The sequence below is a fragment of the Apteryx rowi genome, unplaced genomic scaffold (assembly GCF_003343035.1).
Source record: "Apteryx rowi isolate R43461 unplaced genomic scaffold, aptRow1 scaffold_367, whole genome shotgun sequence".
In the NCBI taxonomy this organism is placed as follows: Eukaryota; Metazoa; Chordata; class Aves; order Apterygiformes; family Apterygidae; genus Apteryx; species Apteryx rowi.
In genome coordinates, this window is record NW_020450163.1 from 223,589 (window position 1) to 240,630 (window position 17,042).

Sequence of the window (17,042 nt, forward strand, 5' to 3'; positions counted from 1 at the left end):
CGCGCCGAGGGCACTGCGGCTGCAAGCGCTGGGCTGCGGGCCAGTGGCCGCGCTCACCAGGCCCCGGGTTCGCCAAGCCACCCCCCACGACCAGACCGGGCAGGTAGTGGTCTGCATCGGCACGGAGCTGCTCTCAGGCCCTGTCCCCCTGCTCTCACGACAGGCCTCCTCACGGGGAGGCCGGCACGGGCAGCGCTGTCTTCCCCATCCAGGTCACATGGGTGACATGTCCCTGCCTTGCTCGGGCAGGGAAACTGAGGCAGGAGGCAGCACCATGGACCGGATGATGCTGGGGCTGCCCTGCTCTCAGTAACATGTTTCCCCCTAACCAGCGGCTGTGCGGGTGGGCCGCTTGCTCCTCAAGCACCTGCAAACAGCCTCCAGCGTGAGTGGCCCTTGGGAGCCCTGCTGTGGGCCGGTGCCATGCGCAGCACGTTCCCCGCTGTCACTGCCGCTCCTGGGAGCTGGAGGAGAGCACCAGCACGGCTGTCCAAGGGCTGTGCCAACGGGGCGATTGCAGAGCTATTCACTGCAACATGGAGCAAATCTGGGACGAAACGCCGCTCGGACGCGCAGGGCCCTTTCCCAGGCAGCATGCAGGCGGGGGAGCATGTCGGGCGGCTCTGCAGAGCCCTAGGCTGTGGGGACGGGGAACCGGGAAAGGCACCCAATTCCCAGCCCACGTGTGTTAACACAGCTGCCTCTGGCCCTAGCCCCAAAACTGGTTACGAAACCTTGGGGCCGAGCTCTGATCTGCAGGCGATTGCCCTTCCCCAAAGCTGGCAGCATGGAGCAGCGTGTCCAGGGTGCCCGGGAGCTGCTGGAGGAGGCCGAGGGAGCGGGTGCTGTTCGGATCGGAGAGCCCCTGCGTAGAGCATGGCTTGGGGATTTTCAGCTCAGACGCTGCTCTCGAAGCCTCACTGAAGGGCTGGGACGAGGAGCAGAGACTGGAGTGACCAAGGGGCTGCCTGGCCTTGGCAGGGCAGGTCGGGGAGAGACGTCTTGCAGGGGTGTGAGGGGCAAGGCGGGAGCCTGGAGAGGAGACACGGCAGGGGCTCCAGAAGACGCTCCTGGCAAGGGGCAAAATCTCCCAAATACAGAAGCCAGGCCCCGGCAGCCCTCCTCCTCCTTGATGACGGAGGTCCCACGGGGGGGTTAGGCCTCTCCCTGGCAGTCCCCACATGTTCTGCTTGCTGGGTCCCTGGGGAAGGGAGTGAAGCTATGGTGTTTCGGCGAGAGGTGCCTGCTGAGCCAGGAGCCTCTGCCGCCACCTGCAGTAGGGCAGCCGGCACTGGCTCAGCTCTGGGGCTGCGGAGGAGAGAGGGAGAGATGCCAAGGCAATGTGGTGGTATTGGTGGATGGAGCAGGCAGGATGGATGGGGCTGCTCTTCCTACCTTTGCCACTGGCCTGGCTTGCCCAGAGCAACTGCTTCACCCCTTCATGCCTCAGTTTCCCCTTCTCATGGGGACCACAGCTGGGAGCAGTTAAACACATCATCTTGAAGACACAGACAAGATGGAGTCAGGGTTTGCCTGCAAGATGCTCATGTGTTTCAGAGAGGATCGGGAACCAGGATGGGATGCAAGGGGCATTGTCTGGCTGCTCAGAAGTTCTTCAACCCTCTCCAGCGGCTCAGAGCTTGTGATTGCAGGGTCCAAGGACAGCTTCTGGGACACCCACTGAAGGCTGTCCCACAGCAGCAGCCACACCTCCTGCCATGCATCTCCAGTGCCCGCTGCAGGCAACCTGCCTGCTACGAGAGTGAGGAAGAAGGGGGCCACAGGGCTGGGCAACCGGGCTCTGCCCTAAGGCTGACAGCCAGCTCTGCAGTGGGGACCTCTCAGTGGCCGTGGTGGCTGCCTGGCAGACATGCTGCTGGGCACCACCACTGAGACCTGGAGAAGGGCAGGGGTAGAGAAAGGTGCACTGAAAACACGAGACGGGAAGACCCGAGCAGTAGGGTGAGGCTGACATGCAGGGCACCCTGCTCCAGCGTGCTCACACTCACAGAGACCTTGCCTGACCCATTTACCCAAGCACCAGAGAGCTGATTTCCTGCCAGGGACAAAAGGTGACACGGATGGTGGTGTCAGTGCAGTGAGTGGCTGCAGCTCTGTACCCAGCCTCCCCCAGTGCCCAGCTCAGGGCACGCTGGCTGCTGTGGCCGTGGGGGGTGTCTGGGCTGCCAAGGGAGCCCAGAGCAAGAGCGCTAGGACGAGCCAGGCTGCCAGCTCCAGGGGCCTCGGCTCTGTCTCAGCCCTGTCCCAGCTGCAGAGCCTCACCGATCCTCCAAAGAAATGCAAGACAACCAGCTCTTTGAGTGCTAGAGGACCCACCTGGCCTGAGGATGAGCGAACTCTGCAAGCCAGCCTGCGGCCAGGCTGCAGCGCATGGCGAGGTGGCACCCATGCAGCAGGGCTGCAGCTGCACTAACTCCCACGGCTCCGTACATCTCTGGGCAAGGCCATGATGCCCTGCCCACTGTGACAGGAGAGCCAGGGCTGTCTCGTGGCGGAAGGAGAGAGCAAGGGCCTGTGGTGGAGGGGTCCTATATCTGCTCGTGAGAACCCAGGATAAATGCCTCAGGGCCAGAGGCCACAACACCACAAAGGAACAAGAGCACAGGCAGCCCATTCAGCCCGTCATTATATTAGGGATGGATTTGCTGGGCCTGGAGATACACCCATCCTACAAGGGCTTCCAAGGTCTTGGCAATCCAGATTGTACTAAAGGGTGCTTGCCTGTTGATGCTTCTCCTCGGGAAACTGAGGCACAGGCCCTCAGGAGCATGGCTGAGATGGCACAGAGGAGAGGCAGCCAAGCTGGGTGCAGAAGCCAGGTGTTCCCACACCTGTCCAGTGCAGCAGGGCCTGGTCTGGCCAGGAGGGGTGCTCCTGCCCTGAGCAGAGAGTGGTGGCACAGCAGTGCAACCCCCTGCCTTTCTGTAGGTTTTCATCCTTACAGCCATGGGATGGTGAAAGAGCTGCAGAGCTGCTGTCCTGACTCACCAGCCCTCATAAAATGCACTGTTGTCAGGTTTGGGGCACAGTCCCTTTGGGGGGGGGTTAGATGACTGCCCCCCCAGGGATTAGCTCCCACCTGCCTGACAAGAGACCAGCACAGGTGAGCGTGGTCCAGGCTGGGTCTTGCCTTCCTGTCCCTACCCACCCTGGCTGAGAGCCACAGGACAAAACATGTGGAGCTGCCTGTGCTCCTCTCCCAGCCAAAGCAATGGAGACGATCACCCAGATGCTGCCTGCAAAGAGTCTTCTCCATCATTATGAATGCTGGAGGGGTCAGCGGGTACCTCAAGCTGCGTTGACCCCATCACAGTCATGGTGTGGTCCCCACCTTCAGGGGTGACCAGCACCATGACCTTCCCTGATGCAGCTGGAAGGGCTGGAGGGTTTGGGGGGTTCAAATGGTCTCATCTTCTCCTGCAGGTCTCTTTTGTTGGGCAGTAGTGTCCTGCTTCCCTGGTGGGCAGCCTGCTGCAAACCATGGTTCTCCCCGACATCCCCCAGCACGGGCTGCAATCCAGCTGCAGAAGGTGCCCTGCCAGCATGGCCTGGAGGGGGTGGACCCCGGTGAGCAGGTCTGCATGTGAGGGCAGCGTTGCTACCCACCACATGCTGGCTGCCCTAAGCCCAGGTTGCAATGGGGGCCACCTGCCCGCCTGGCTCAGGCCCAGCCACCCACAGCTCCATGGCCAGTTCCATGGACAAGCAGGGTGATGGGGTGTCCACATGGGGACTTGGAGGGGACCGACCTGCCTGCAACAAGCTGTATCCCCAGCCTGGCTGTGACACCGAGGCTGGGCAGGTTGCTCCAGGTGATAGCAAGCATTGAACCAGCCCTGTTTTCTATCTGTCCATCCATCCATCCACTCATCCATCCACCCATCTTTCCATCCCTGCTTTATTTTATTTCTTGGCCCATCCTTCCCTCCCTCCAGCTTCCTCCCCAGCTATCTTTAACCGCCTCTCTCTCTTGCTCCTTCTCTTCTGTTGCAGCTATCTTTAACCATCTCTGTCTCTTGCTGCTTCCATGGCTGAATTGCAGCCGGGAGCTGTGAATAACTTACTTGGCCGCCCCAGCTCCGAGTTTTGTTGCTAAGGGTGACCGCATTTCAATCACCGCTCTGGAACAGCTGCCCAGGCCCTAACAAAAGCTCCTGTTGTCCTGCAACAAAGTGCCATTATTCCAAAAACTTCTGGCCAAAACATTGTGCAGCCTATCTGCCAGGCGGATTTAACCTCCCGAGGTCTGCGGGCAGTGACCGAAGACGCAGGTTGCCCAGGGCCCAGGATGGCTCTCCTGGGGGCACACAGTGATGGAAAGGAGCTGTGTCCCCTCCAGCTTGGTGCCCTGGTGAGAGTGGCTTTTTCCCTGGGGCAGCAGGGCCCAGCTTGGCCAGTCCCCTGCAATGCTGCTCCTTCAGGGAAGGCCCTGAGGTGCTGGCAGCACGGCAGGGTGGGCAGCGGGGCTTTGGCAAGGATCTGAGGCACGGAGATGCCTGTGCCTGGCACAGCACCTTTCCACCTGCACCCGCGCTGGCAAGAGCAACCTGGGGACTGCTGCCCTGGGCTGACCCTGAGGCTTGCTGGCATTTCGTCTGCTTTGAATTCCCAGTGGTACTCAATGTCTTTAACAGTGCCAATGTAAACTAAGCCATAGAGATTCAGAAAAATGGCCCGGCCAGCCCAGGATCCTCGATCCAGCAGTGGCTTTTAGTTGGTCCCTGGGGAAGGACATAAGACAAGCATATATTGTACTTCCCCCAAGCACATTCCCAGCTTTTGGTTATTCCCAAGGGACTGTATGCCTTATAGGTCTCTCCTCTATGAACTTCTTCCATCTCCCCTTGATGCCATGCAAATGTTGCTTCCAAGGCAAGAAGTCTTGCAGATCTGCTGTCTGGTGCATGAGAAACACTGTGCCTAGTCTGTGACTGCTTGTTTGCTTTTCCCATCGCAGGCAGCAGCAGCAGTGCAGGTTTCACCCCTGGCTGGGCATTGAACCCTGCCAGGCTGAGGTGCCAGGGCACAAAATCAGTGGAGTTCAGAGGTCTTGGGACACAGGACTAGAAAGGCGCAGTGGAGTCAGCAAGTCCAGCCTGGATCCCCCAACCCAGCCTAGAAACCTCTCTCTCTCAAAAAACAACAAAAAAAAATCTGTCCTAAAGTAGAATGGACCTTCAGCTTAGAGGGGCGCTGAAATGAGGACTGCCAGTGAGACGGTGGGTGACATGGGCTCACAGACCTGCTCTAGAGTGGTGCCTGCAACCCCGGTCTCCCACCTCCATCCCTCCTGCTGCCTCTTGGTCCAGCTTTGCAGCTCCTCTTGTGCTTGGCACCATCATTAAGTCCCAACAGGGGTGCGGCAGCAGGACAGGGGTCAGCACCGGCCCAGGGCTGTGCTGGGTGGCCCATTTCTTCTGTCGACCCTGGGGCTCTGAGCACCCCTTGCAGCCTCCTGCTGCAGCCTGGTGACTACCTCGTGGGACGGTCAAGCTCCTCGAGCTGCATGGGGACATCTGCAGAGGGCAGCACCCACCCACCTCCCTGCCCGGTGCTGGGCACTGGTTGGATTTGTGTGCTCATCTCCATCTGGGCTGCAGGCCAGGGAGGGTTTCTGCTGGGCCATCCTGGGGCAGAGGGCACAGAGGGCCTGCAGAGCCACGTCCCCTTCCCAGTGCGAGTCTGAGCAAGGCAAGAGCCCCAGCCTGGAGCAGCCTCCAGCACCCAGCTGCCCCTAGACACCTTGGGCTGCCGGGGATCAGTACCCAGAGATGAGGTGCCTGGACCCACTGGCCACAGATACTCTCCTTGCTGTTGGGCCATCCTGCCGCAGTGCCCCCGGGTGAGAGCACCTCAGGGTGACAGTGATGCCCCAGGGTGACGGTGACACCCCAGGGTGAGGGCCTCTCAGCAGCCCTGTCCCTTCATTCTCCACCACTCCTCCAGCACCCCAGGTAGCAATCTTGTGGTCAGTGGCAGCCTCAGCAAAGGGCGATGGCCCCTAGGCTGTGCTGGGGGTCTGGGACAGCTGTGGGGACAGTGACCGCAGCCCCAGGCGGGGCAGGGCACGCAGGCAGCGGGCGGAGGGCAGGCGAGCCTGGGAGCGGGGTCCTGCGGGCTGCGCCGCTCCCAGTATCTGGGCTCTCAATCAGACAGGGGAAGAAATGCAGCGGCGGGGGGAGAAAAGATAACAGGACACAAGGCTGAAGAGGAGAAAAACACCCGGCCCCGGCGCTGCAGTTGGCCCCAGCGGGCGGCACCGAGACTGCGCAGCCTTGCTCCATGCCGGCATGGCGGCGGCGGCACCATACCTAGCGCGGTGCCAGCAGGTGCCTGCAGTGCCCGCGGCACCGCGGGGACGGGGCCAGCCATATCCTCGCGTCAGCACCCTGCCAGCCAGCTCCCGTGGCCTGCGGGAGGCTGCAGGGGGGCACCGGGCAGCCTGGCGGGGAGCCGAAGAGCCAGAGGGGAACAAGGATGCAGGCAGAGTGTTGCTCGAGCACCCTGAGGAGCCCCAGTGGGTGCCGAGGGCCTGCGAGCACCAGCCCCTTCCAGGGATGGCACTGCCTGTTTCATGGCTCTCCACCCCTGCCTCAGTTTCCCCCTTTCTTTTCTCCCTGCCACGGCATTGGGGGAGCCCTGACGCCCAGCAAGGACGCAAGCGTGTGCGTGGCACACCTGGGACGGTGGGCACAGCTGATGCGCAGGCACGGGGGCCAGCTTCCTGCGCAGGTGCAGCAGAGGCAAATGCATGCCCGCTTCCCGTGGCAGCAGAAAACCTCCCAGAGAGGGCAGCTGCCTGGGCTTGGCAGTGTGGTGGAGCTGCCGGTGCCACCCTATCTGAGAAACCAGTTTCAAGATGAGTCAGTGGGAGCTGAGCTGAGACTGGCATCCTGTTTTCAATGCAGTGGCAGCAGGGGGGCACGCTGGCGACGCCGAGGGCCGGGCCCTGCCTGCGGCTGTCTCAGCACATGCGGGGCGCTCAGATGCAGCTGGGCTCAGCACCTTCCTGGCACCCCCCAGGAGGGAATCACCCCCGGCCCCACCAAGGGCACAGGCAGCCCCTGCGGCAGGGCCCGGTGGGGGCTCCGGGCTCATTTAGGCCCCTCTTCATGCCTGGCGGCTCTGTGATGGGGCAAAGCAAATGCCGAGGAAGCAGATTGCAGTCCAAGCCAAATGGACGTCTTGTTGGTTCTGCTGCTCCTGGGTGATACTGGAAAGAGCTGCATGTCTGGGGAGATTAGGGCCAGAGCTGACAATCCTATTTGCAGCAATAATAATAATAATAATAATAATAATAATAATAGTAATAATAATAGTGTTTTGGGGCACAAAAGCTGCTAACACAGCTGTCCTGTAGGCTCAGCGTGGCTCAGTGGGACAGCCTTCCTCCTGTGCCATCCTCCAGCATGGCCTTGGTTCGTGCCATTGCTCCGGCAGGCTGGCCCTGGCACAGCTCTCTGGAGGTCAGGCATGCCCATTGGGGCTCAGGATTAGGGCTCCATCCTGCTCTGCAGGGCTGGGTGGCCGAGGACACGGTTTGGTGATGAACGGCAGGGAGCTGGGCACAATCGCCCCACGCCAGCGAAAGCCGCCAGTGTGGGCATGGTCCAAGCCCCTCTGGCTTGTGAGGGGACATGTGCTCCTTCCACACAGCAGGGAGGGCAGGAGAGCCCCAGGGAGGCGGACACAGAGCCATCCTGCAAACCCCAAAGTGGGGAAGGGCACCTCAATAAAATGCAACCTGGCCAGGGCATCAGGGCTCCAGCTGATGGCTGAGAGAGCAGAGATGCTCAGCAGAGAGGAGATGGGATTCAGGCTAGGTTTCAAATCTGCCTGCTGGGAAACCCCTTTGGGGAACTGAAACCCCACAAGTGACCACGTGCATCACTTCTCCAAGAAGTCCTGGAGCTGTGGCCTGCTGATTAGACACAGGGGAAACATGAGGGGACAGGGCAGGTTATGCCAGCACAGAAAGCAGTGGGCAGCACCTACACTGGGGTGCCTTTCCCACGGGTGCCCGGACACTACTATGAGGCATGGACCTGGCCGCAGAGCACCCACCTAGCCATCAGGCATGCACCTGGCCATAGGACATGCAACCAGTCATGGAGCACTGACCCAGCCACGGGGCATGGACCTGGCCACAGAGCACCCACACAGCCATGGGCCACGGGGCACCCACTCAGCCATGGGGCACCCATCTGACCCCAGGGCCTGGATCCAGCCCTCTGGCACCCACCGCACCACAGATCCTGCCGGCTCGTGAAGCCCTCGGCATCGCTGCTGCTGGTGCAGCCCGGGGGGGAAGTGCGCGGTGCCGAGTGCAGCAGGAAGGACCTGCTCAGAGGCCGGGAGGTGGCAAAACCACAGAAAAGAGGAAGCGTTTGAGTGACCTTGCCTAGCGCCACGAGCTGCCAGCCGGGCTGGGCTCCTGCAGCTGCCTGGGCGCACACAGCAGGACAGACACACGCTCCTGGGACGCGCTGTGAAGCTTTCCCTGCCCCGGTAAGTCTGTGGGCTGAGCCCATGCACCGGTGCCGCCACCTCTGGGGCCCCCGCGCTCTGCGGTCCCACGCCGGGGACGAGGAGCTGGGAAACGGGTCCATGCCCAGCACTGCTGGGAGCTCGGTTCTGCTCAGCCCTGGGAGCTCTGCCCCCACAGCAGCCCCCTAAAATTAGGGCAGCATCCCTTTGACAAGGGAGCTGGGGAGGAGGGAGAAGAGCACCCTGCGGTTTAAATCTGGGGTCGGCGACCAAATCCGCCTTGAAAAAAAGAGCAAAACAGCCTGAAGCAAACCTAAAACCCCCATTATTCCTTGCTTGCCTATTTAGCCGGCAGAAAGGGACTGAGCAAGAAGCAGATACCGGGGCGTGCTTTAGAAACAGCCTGTCAGAAACACGCACCCCAAAACAGTGGTGAGGCCTTGGGCCATGCTGTGTCCCCACTCAGGGCAACAGCAAGGGAGGCTGGTGCTCCCAGGGGTCCGAGCTGGGGACTGCGGTGCAGAGCCGCGCATGGGGCCAGGGCGCCAGGGAGAGGGCTGTGCTGGGGGCAGCACGGTGCCATAGACTGGGGGGTGGCGGCGGCGGTGGCGGTGGGTGCTTGATGGTCCTCCCCTGCACCCAGCGCGGAGGGTGCTGGAGTGGGCAGAGCTCTTCCAGCCCTCCTCTTCAGATGACAGACATTTTTCTAAAGCATGTGAATAGCTCCTGCGTATTCACATGACCAAGGGAGAAGGCAAGGAAGGGATTTTTCAAAGCAAAGCTGAAGCAGGTTGGGTGCTAAAGCAGGGTAGCATTTTTCACAAGGCTCCAAAATCGAGGCAGGAGCAGCATCCCTCTGGCCAGCAGCATGGCTCAGGCGCCTAATATGCTTCGCAGAGGTTACCGTGCAAGGGAAACTGTCTCCGGTGCTGAACACCGTGGGCGGCCTGCAGGCACTGAGCCCTGCCAGAAAATCTGGCTGCGACTTCTGCAAAAATGCAGCTGGCCCATATGGGTGGGAAAACAGAGCTGGAAGACAGTGCCAAGCCCCTGAGCTGGAAACGCTGAGCTCCCAGTGCTCCCAGCACTCCCAGAGCCATGCCCTGCGGCCCGCTCTGCTCCCCGGCCATCCTGCTCATTGTGGGAGCATGGGAAAAAGCCAGGCAGTATCTGGCTGTGTAGCCGCAAGGGAATGGTGTTGCTGGATGGGCTCAACCTGGCCTGGCCAGTGCCTAGCCAGGGCCATGCCGCCTCCTCACAGCCTCCTCGCCGTTGCCTGCAGCCACGGCTGCTGCTTTCCATTTTAATCAGCGTGTTCGACCTGTGCTAAAAAGCAAGCAACACCCCTCACCAAGGCAAACAGGCAGTGTGGCCGGGCGAGCAAAGGTGTGAGCGTGCAGCTCCCACCGGATGGCAGGCGTCTGGGTTCCCGCGCGCCTCCAGGCTGAGGCCCACGAGCTGGGAGCCCCGGGCCGGCCCAGGCGCGGTGGAGCCACGTGGCCCTATGCCCGCACCACCGTCACTGCCCTGGGCACCAGGTGGTCTGCCCTAAATTGAGGCCAGTGCAGGTGTTGGATGATGCCAGCATGGTGCATCTGCTTGGTGCATCTGACTGGAAATTCGTGACACTGCAGAAATAAAACAAGATCATTCGAGGTGCCAAGGCAGCCAGCTCCCGGTCTGTCCCATGCTCCCAGATGGTGCGGCTGGGCCGCTGGGCTCCCCCTGCCCCTGAGCACCCCAAGGCCTGGGGGAGCCCTGCCACCGCTGCAGGCGGGTGTTGCTGTGAGCAGGAGCTGCTTACCAGGCAGGACGCTCTGGCTCAAGTGGGGTTTCGGACCCCCTGGTCTCCCCAAGGGATGCCTGATCGATGCCCAGGGTGCCTGTTTGAGTCAGCTCCCAGGATATTCCTCCAGGATATTTAGTGTGGGTGCCATCCTGCAGAACAGCGCCTTTCTCCCCACTTTGCTGCAGCATTTCAAGCCTGGCATGTCCCAGGCAAAGCAAGGATGGTGGAGCAGGGCTATCCCCATTTTGGGGAAACTGAGGCATGGAGCAAGTAACAAGGAAAGCATCCCTCCCATCTAATTAGGAGCAGTGCCAGTCCATTGTAACAGGGGGACGGGTGTCTCCTGGCGCTTCCCTGCCCATCTGCTCTGTGTCCCCCCTTCAGCAGCAGCCCCCCTCGCCTCGGAGACAGGCCCCACTCTGCAGTGCACCAGGGTGACATGAAAGATGGCAAAGCCATGGCATGATGGGCCCACATAAGCTGGCTCCTGCCGCTTCCTACCCTGTCAGCGTAGCCTCAGGTGCAGTCTTTTGACGTCATTCTGCACAAGGGATTTCCTGAGCCTAAAACACAACTCCAAAAAGAAGGAAAGGAAAAAAAAAAAGGCAATTAAAAAACTGAACACAAAAGCCTGGCCAAAGTGCAAAGTACCTGGTGAGGAGAGTTGGGCCCTGCATGTTGCCCTGCTCCCTTGCATGACCTGAGCACCCAGTGGTAGCAGAGCCTCTGGCAGAGAGTGCAGGGGGGACCCTGGTGGCAGCAGAGGCCGGTGGAGGAGGCCGGTTGAGTCCCGCTGGGCCTGGGGGTCCATCCCAGCAGCCTGCCCGGAAGCCCCTTTTTACCCCTCATTTTTCTCCCGGCCCTGGTGCATGTCCACCTGGTGTATCTAATCTCCAGGGATCGCATGTCCTCTCCAGTGTTGCTGGCTCTGAGCCCCCGCCAGGCTTTTAGTTTTGGGAGGAACTACAGAGGAGCCCTTTCTCCATCCCCTCCAACCCCGGCACCTCCCTGCTCCCCACCTTCCAGGACCTGCATGCAGCCTGGCCCCTCTTCCCAGGCAAGCTGAGCTGGTGCCCCCCCTCGCCAGCTTTCCTCTGCTACAGGTGTGGGATCTTGGGGCGCAAGGAGGTGACGATCAGCCCAGCCAGCAACCCACTGGCATGCCCCGAGCATCGACGCTGCCACGGTTACCATGGAGCCTGCCCAGCGTGAAGGTATTAATCACCACTGGGTTATTCATAACAATGTTCTGGAACCTCAAGTACGTTATCAATTTGTCTGACGTCTTCAGTAAAGCCCCCAAGCACACTAAGCCGCTGATGATCCTGGTCTGGGAATGGCCCGCCAAGCAGGCTCCAGATATCAGCACAGACATTTGCAGAGACCTCTACAACATCACGGACTGCTGGCTCACCATGGATCACGGGCTCCTCAACCAGGCAGACGTGGTGGTGTTCCACCATGACGTGCTTCAGCAGAGCAGGGACAAGCTCCCAAAGGAGAAGCCTCCCGGGCAGAACTGGCTGTGGGTCTCCCTGGAGTCCCCCACAAACACTAAAGCTTTAGCAGGATGGAATGAAACCTTCAACTGGGTCATGACATACAGACAAGACTCTGACATCTTCATCCCCTATGGCAAGCTTGTGCCCAACTGGTCAGCCACTGTGAATATCCCCAGGAAGACCAGATTGGTGTCTTGGGTTATTAGCAATTATCGCAGGACTCAGAAAAGAGCAGAAGTCTACAAAAACCTCTCCAGGTACCTCCATGTGGACATATATGGGAAAGCAAACAACAAGCCACTTTGCAAGGACTGCCTCTTGCCAACAACATCCAAGTCCAAGTTCTACCTTGCGTTCGAGAACTCCATCCACCGGGACTACATCACTGAGAAGTTCTGGAGGAACTCGCTGATGGCTGGCACTGTGCCTGTGGTGCTGGGCCCCCCCCGGGCCAACTACGAGCAGTTTGTTCCTGCAGACTCTTTCATCCATGTGAATGACTTTGAGTCGCTGGCAGAGCTGGCCAACTTCCTTAAGACCATGAACTCCAGCCGCTACCGGCAGTTCTTCTCATGGCAGAAGAGGTACAGTGTGAAGCTCTATGCGGACTGGAGGGAGCGGATCTGTACAATTTGCACCAAGTACCCCAGCCTGCCCCAGGGTCGTGTCTATCCCAACCTGGCGAGCTGGTTCAAAGCCTAGCACAGGGCTGGCATGCACTGAGGACACTCAGCAACGTCTGGAGACATCATGGATGCATGTAGGCAGTAGGTAACGGTGGCAGGGGAGAGTGGGGCACCCTCCTGTGAAACAGCACACTGGGCACGGAGGGCCCCAGGAGTCCTGACCTCTCATCCGAGCCCTACTATTGCCACACAACGTGACCTTGAGCAACTGTGCATGACTTGAGTTCTTGCAAAACATGACTAAACCCCTGCCCCAGCCCAGTACCTACCTACCCTGGCCACGGTGTTTGGGATGACAAAAAGGTGCTTTGGAAATAAACCATGTGCTCCAGAGTCTCTGCCTGCCACTTGGGACCTGAGCTGGGCCGAGGGCTGGCAGGGACAGCAGGAGGAATCAGCCAAGGCTCCCTCAGCCTGCCTCTTTCTCTTCATGGCCTGTAATTGCTCTGGGGCTTCCCAACACCTTTTGCTGGGCAGCAAAGCCTCGGTGGGAAAGGCCTTGAGGCCACTTTTCTGGCTGGATCACTGCAGCCTGGTGTGGAAGAGCTGCCTCTCCCCAGCCAGGCAGATGCCGGGACCTCAGGCCAAGCTGGCACGTCCTAGCCAGGGTGCTCAGCACCCTGCAGCCAGGGAGGGAGAGCTCACGCACCCCCATGCATGCATCCTTGGCTCTGACATCTTCTGCTCTGCCGCTTCTCAGTGCAGCCCTGCAGCACCCCTTACGTCTGCCCCTGCTTCGCAGCCGTGGGTGTCACTGCACCGGGGAGGATGTGGGTGGAGAGGAGGCAGCAAGGACGGGCAGGACACCGGATGCTATCTCGAGAGCAATCACAGCCTGTTCAGTGTGCGGCTGAGTCAGAGAGAGATGGCTGTGGTTTCTCGCTCCCCGTCGGCACACACACTGCTCTGGCAGGAAGCCGTCGAGGCTGGTGTCGCCCCGTGCCGTGCAGTGTGCTGAGAGCAAACCCCACGTGGTGGGCACCCTGCACGGCAAGCCCTCTGCACCACATACACAAATGCACGCTGTGCCGTGGGCACCCAGCGTTGTGGCACCCTGTGCCACACACATATCCTGAGTTGTGGGCACCCGGGACTGCACGCTACACCCTGTGCTGTGCTCACCCTGCACCACACACACACTGTGCACCATGAGCACCCTGCTCTGTTGGCAACCCCTGCACTGTGAGCACCGGGGGCACCCTGCGCAACACACACCCCATGCACCGCACACACCTTGCACCACGTGCACCCTGCACTGTGGGCACCCTGCGCACCCTGTGTCACCCACCCCCCCCGCACCGCACACATCCTGCACCATGGGCACCCTGCACTGCACACACCCTGCACCCCACACACCCTCTGCACTCTACACACCCGGCACCACCACACACACCCTGCACTGTGGGCACCCTGTGCACCCAGTGCCACCCACACCCACTGCACCACACACATCCTGCACCATGGGCACCCTGCACTGCACACGCTCCCTGCACCCCACACACCCTGCACCAGGGGCACCCAGCACCACACATGCCCCGCGCCACGTACATGGGTGGCCCCCAGGTGATCCACGAGAAGACCTGCCCGAGCCAGGGGCAGCGTGGGCAGGCAGCAGACGTCAGGGCTGGGTGACAGCACCCGGCAGAGGGACTGACTGCTCAGTCCCTGCCGTGCTCGGTGCATGGGCACCCTTGTGCCCCCCTCACTGTGTGCCTCTGCAGCTCCGTGCCATTAATGACTTATTTGGCCACAGGTTTCGCTCCAGTTTCCCTCATTTCAGGCCTGGGGACACCCCGGGCCCTCTCCGTGCCTGCAGCCCTGCAGGAGCTAGCGGTGGGTGACACCACCTCACTCAGCTGGGGGATGGCAGCCCCGCCAGCCCACACGCCAGGGAGCCCAGCTGGGAAACATCGCCCACCGCTGTCCCTTCTGCTCTCTCCTTCCTCCAGTGGGTGACACAGCACCGGGCTGGAGCAGACACCCACGGGTGCCTCCAAGCCCACCTCACCTGGGCCCAGATCCTGCCTACCTGCCCCCCCAAAAGGGACCCCCCCACATACAGCTCCAGGGTCACAGCCTGGATGGGGGCTCTTGGGGTCCAGGGGACACCGCTGTGCCTGCTCGGCGTCAGAGGTGCCCAGCCCTCCCCGCGCCTGCCTGGCAGCCGCTGTGCAGCCAGCACGTCCCACCTGCGCCGGCCTCAGAAACACCCAACTTCCCAGCGAGGAGGCCCTTTGCCCTTCCTGCTTGCAGGGCGCACCTGGGCACGGCTGCCCTGGCCAGGCTGCGCCTGCCTGGGGGGCCCCTGCTGGGGCTGCCACCCTGCCCAGCAGCACCCGGGGCCGTGACCTGTCCCCACAGCCACCTCAAGAGAGGGGACAGGCTCAGCTGCCCCGGCCACTATCTGACGCTCCCTGGTCGTGCTTGCACAATCCCCTTTGCTCTTGCAGGTCTCTTCCGGCAGCATTTCCCCCTCAGCCCCTCCGTGCTGCCACAGCTCTGGGCTCTCTCCTTGCACTCAGGCAATCTCCAAAGCTGCACCGTCCCCCAGCCCCTTACTCCGGGCTTTGTGCAGAATTACCACATTTTGTTTTCTTCATGGTTTCCGGCCACCATCTGGAGCTCTGCAAAGTCCTCCAGCCCCAGTGACCTCTCTTGGCTTACCCAAATCTCTGTGAAACATTTCACTATGGCATGGCATACCAGACTCATCCCATTGCCGCAGTGTGGCTTTCTCATTTCAGCTGCAGGGTTAGCTGAGAACTCAATGCCAGCACCTCCGAATCGCCTGCTGCCACATCGGCAGGCAGGATGCACCGGGCGGACCTGCTCCTGCCCCTGCCAGCCGCTGCTCTCGTTCTGGAGTAGTGCAGCCCTCTGTGGTTCCCCTCTCCCCGCTCGGCGACGGGTTGTGGGGGCGGCAGCGTTGGGGCTCCCGCAGCCTTCCCAGGGTCTCCGGCTCAGTTGCCACCCCCTGCTCGGTGGTGCAAAGTGCAGCAGAGGGCGATGCTGCTCCTCCGCAGCTCCCCGCACCAGAAAAATCAGACGGCAGAAACCCGGCGAGAAGCAAACTGGGGGGGGACGTGACAGCCTTCCCAGGCAAAAATGGCCCCTTCACATGCGCAGACTTAAATGCTCGAAGCGCAGACAACAAATTGTCACTTGCCAGCTGCCAGCACCCCCCCCCCCATGCCAACATGGCCAGAGGGACCACACAAAATAACGGGTTTCATAGCAAAGGGCTGCGCCTAACAAGGGGGTTTGCACAGCGCCGCTGCCCCAGGCCGCGAGCCCCGTCGCTAAACCTGGGTGCCCTCCTGGGGGGCAAGCAGCGCCGGGCTGCCAGCAGTGGGGCGCAGGGACGGGGCTGCGGCTGTGAGCCCTGCGCCAGGGTGCCAGGGAGCAAGCGGGGCTGGGGCGGGAGGGGGAAAAGAGCAAATGGGAGCCTGCCTTACGGCACTGGCGTCCAGCCTGCGTTTTCCGCCCCCTGCCCTTCGCGGGATGCGTTGCCCAGCCGCCTGCGGTGCCCCCGGAGCAGCCGCCTACCACAGCCCCGCTCCAGCCCAGCAGCACGACCTGGCTCGTCTGACGCAGCAAGGCTGCAGACCTGCCCCCGCGGAGCAAAATCATCATTTCCTGGCCACTGAGGGGCTGCCAGTAAAAAAGGGGCTTTTCAGGGCAAGTTGCACTACAGTTTTGAGCATTTCATTGCTTCTGCTCTGGGAAAAATCTCCGGGGGACCCATGCGTGCTGCTGCAGACAGGGAAGTGTGTACAGGATGCAGCACTGAGAAGTGTGGTTACCCCCCTGGGCACCTGTGATTCTCCTGCTTGGGCAGGAAGAAAAGCCTTCAAGCGAGACCCCGCTGGACTTTCATGCTTCCCCAAAGCAATTATGGAGAAAACAGCAGCAGAGGACAGGCTGCTGGGTGACCCTTCCTCTTCGGGCCCGCTCCAGGGAGGCACAGCCTTGGCAAGCTGCTCTCTGCAGGTCTCCGTTTAACACCGGGTCAAAGACCGGCCGACCTGCAGCGGGGACACGCGGGGACGCATGCCCGTATCCTCTCCCTGCCCTGGGATTTTTTGTTGTTGCCACGAAAACACACCAGCAGAGAGGAAACCGCCTGTGTGCCGCACCCCACCCTATCTGCAAGTCCAACGGGCAGCACAACCCGCGCTGGGAGCGGGACACTGCTGCTCCACGAGCCCTCCGAACCGCCTCAGCAAACGAGCGGGCGCCAGCAGCTCGCGGCCCCACGTCGGCCTGTCCCGGCTTTCCTTCGGAGGCACCCGACCGCAGCGTGGCCGCAGTCTTGGATGCTGGCACCACCCCGGCGCTCCCGTGGTTAAGGGCCGGCTTCCTGCAGCTTGCTGTGCCTCCTGCCGGCAAGCAGCCGTGGGCAGGGCCCTGCCTGCAGCCCCAGATCGCGGCGGGCCCCCACGCGCCGGCGAACCCAGCGCCGGTCCGGGCTGTCTCCAGCGGCGGCAGGATGAGATCCGAGCCCGCAAGGGGGGGAATGAGGAAACCCGGGGTCTGATCCACTGCCTCCCCCCCCCC

At 61.4% G+C, this 17,042-nt stretch overlaps 1 protein-coding gene across 3 annotated transcripts; it reads left to right on the forward strand.

Annotated features, from left to right (window-relative positions):
* Positions 1-8,249: 8,249 nt before the first annotated feature.
* On the forward strand, positions 8,250-12,818 carry FUT7 (fucosyltransferase 7). Of its 3 annotated transcripts, none has more exons than XM_026073376.1 (2): positions 8,250-8,529; positions 11,324-12,818. In XM_026073376.1, exon 2 carries the CDS (start codon positions 11,458-11,460, stop codon positions 12,499-12,501), a length of 1,044 nt encoding a protein of 347 aa, XP_025929161.1. In that variant the 5' UTR covers positions 8,250-8,529; positions 11,324-11,457; the 3' UTR covers positions 12,502-12,818. The 3 variants fall into 3 exon arrangements, with proteins under 3 accessions (XP_025929161.1, XP_025929160.1, XP_025929162.1); XM_026073375.1 differs by having other exon boundaries at positions 11,401-12,818; XM_026073377.1 differs by having other exon boundaries at positions 8,251-8,529; positions 11,589-12,818.
* Positions 12,819-17,042: the final 4,224 nt, after the last annotated feature.

Coding starts and splice junctions, on each gene's coding strand:
- FUT7 (XM_026073376.1), top strand. CDS start 11,458: ATGCCCCGAGCATCGACGCTGCCACGGTTACCATGGAGCCTGCCCAGC.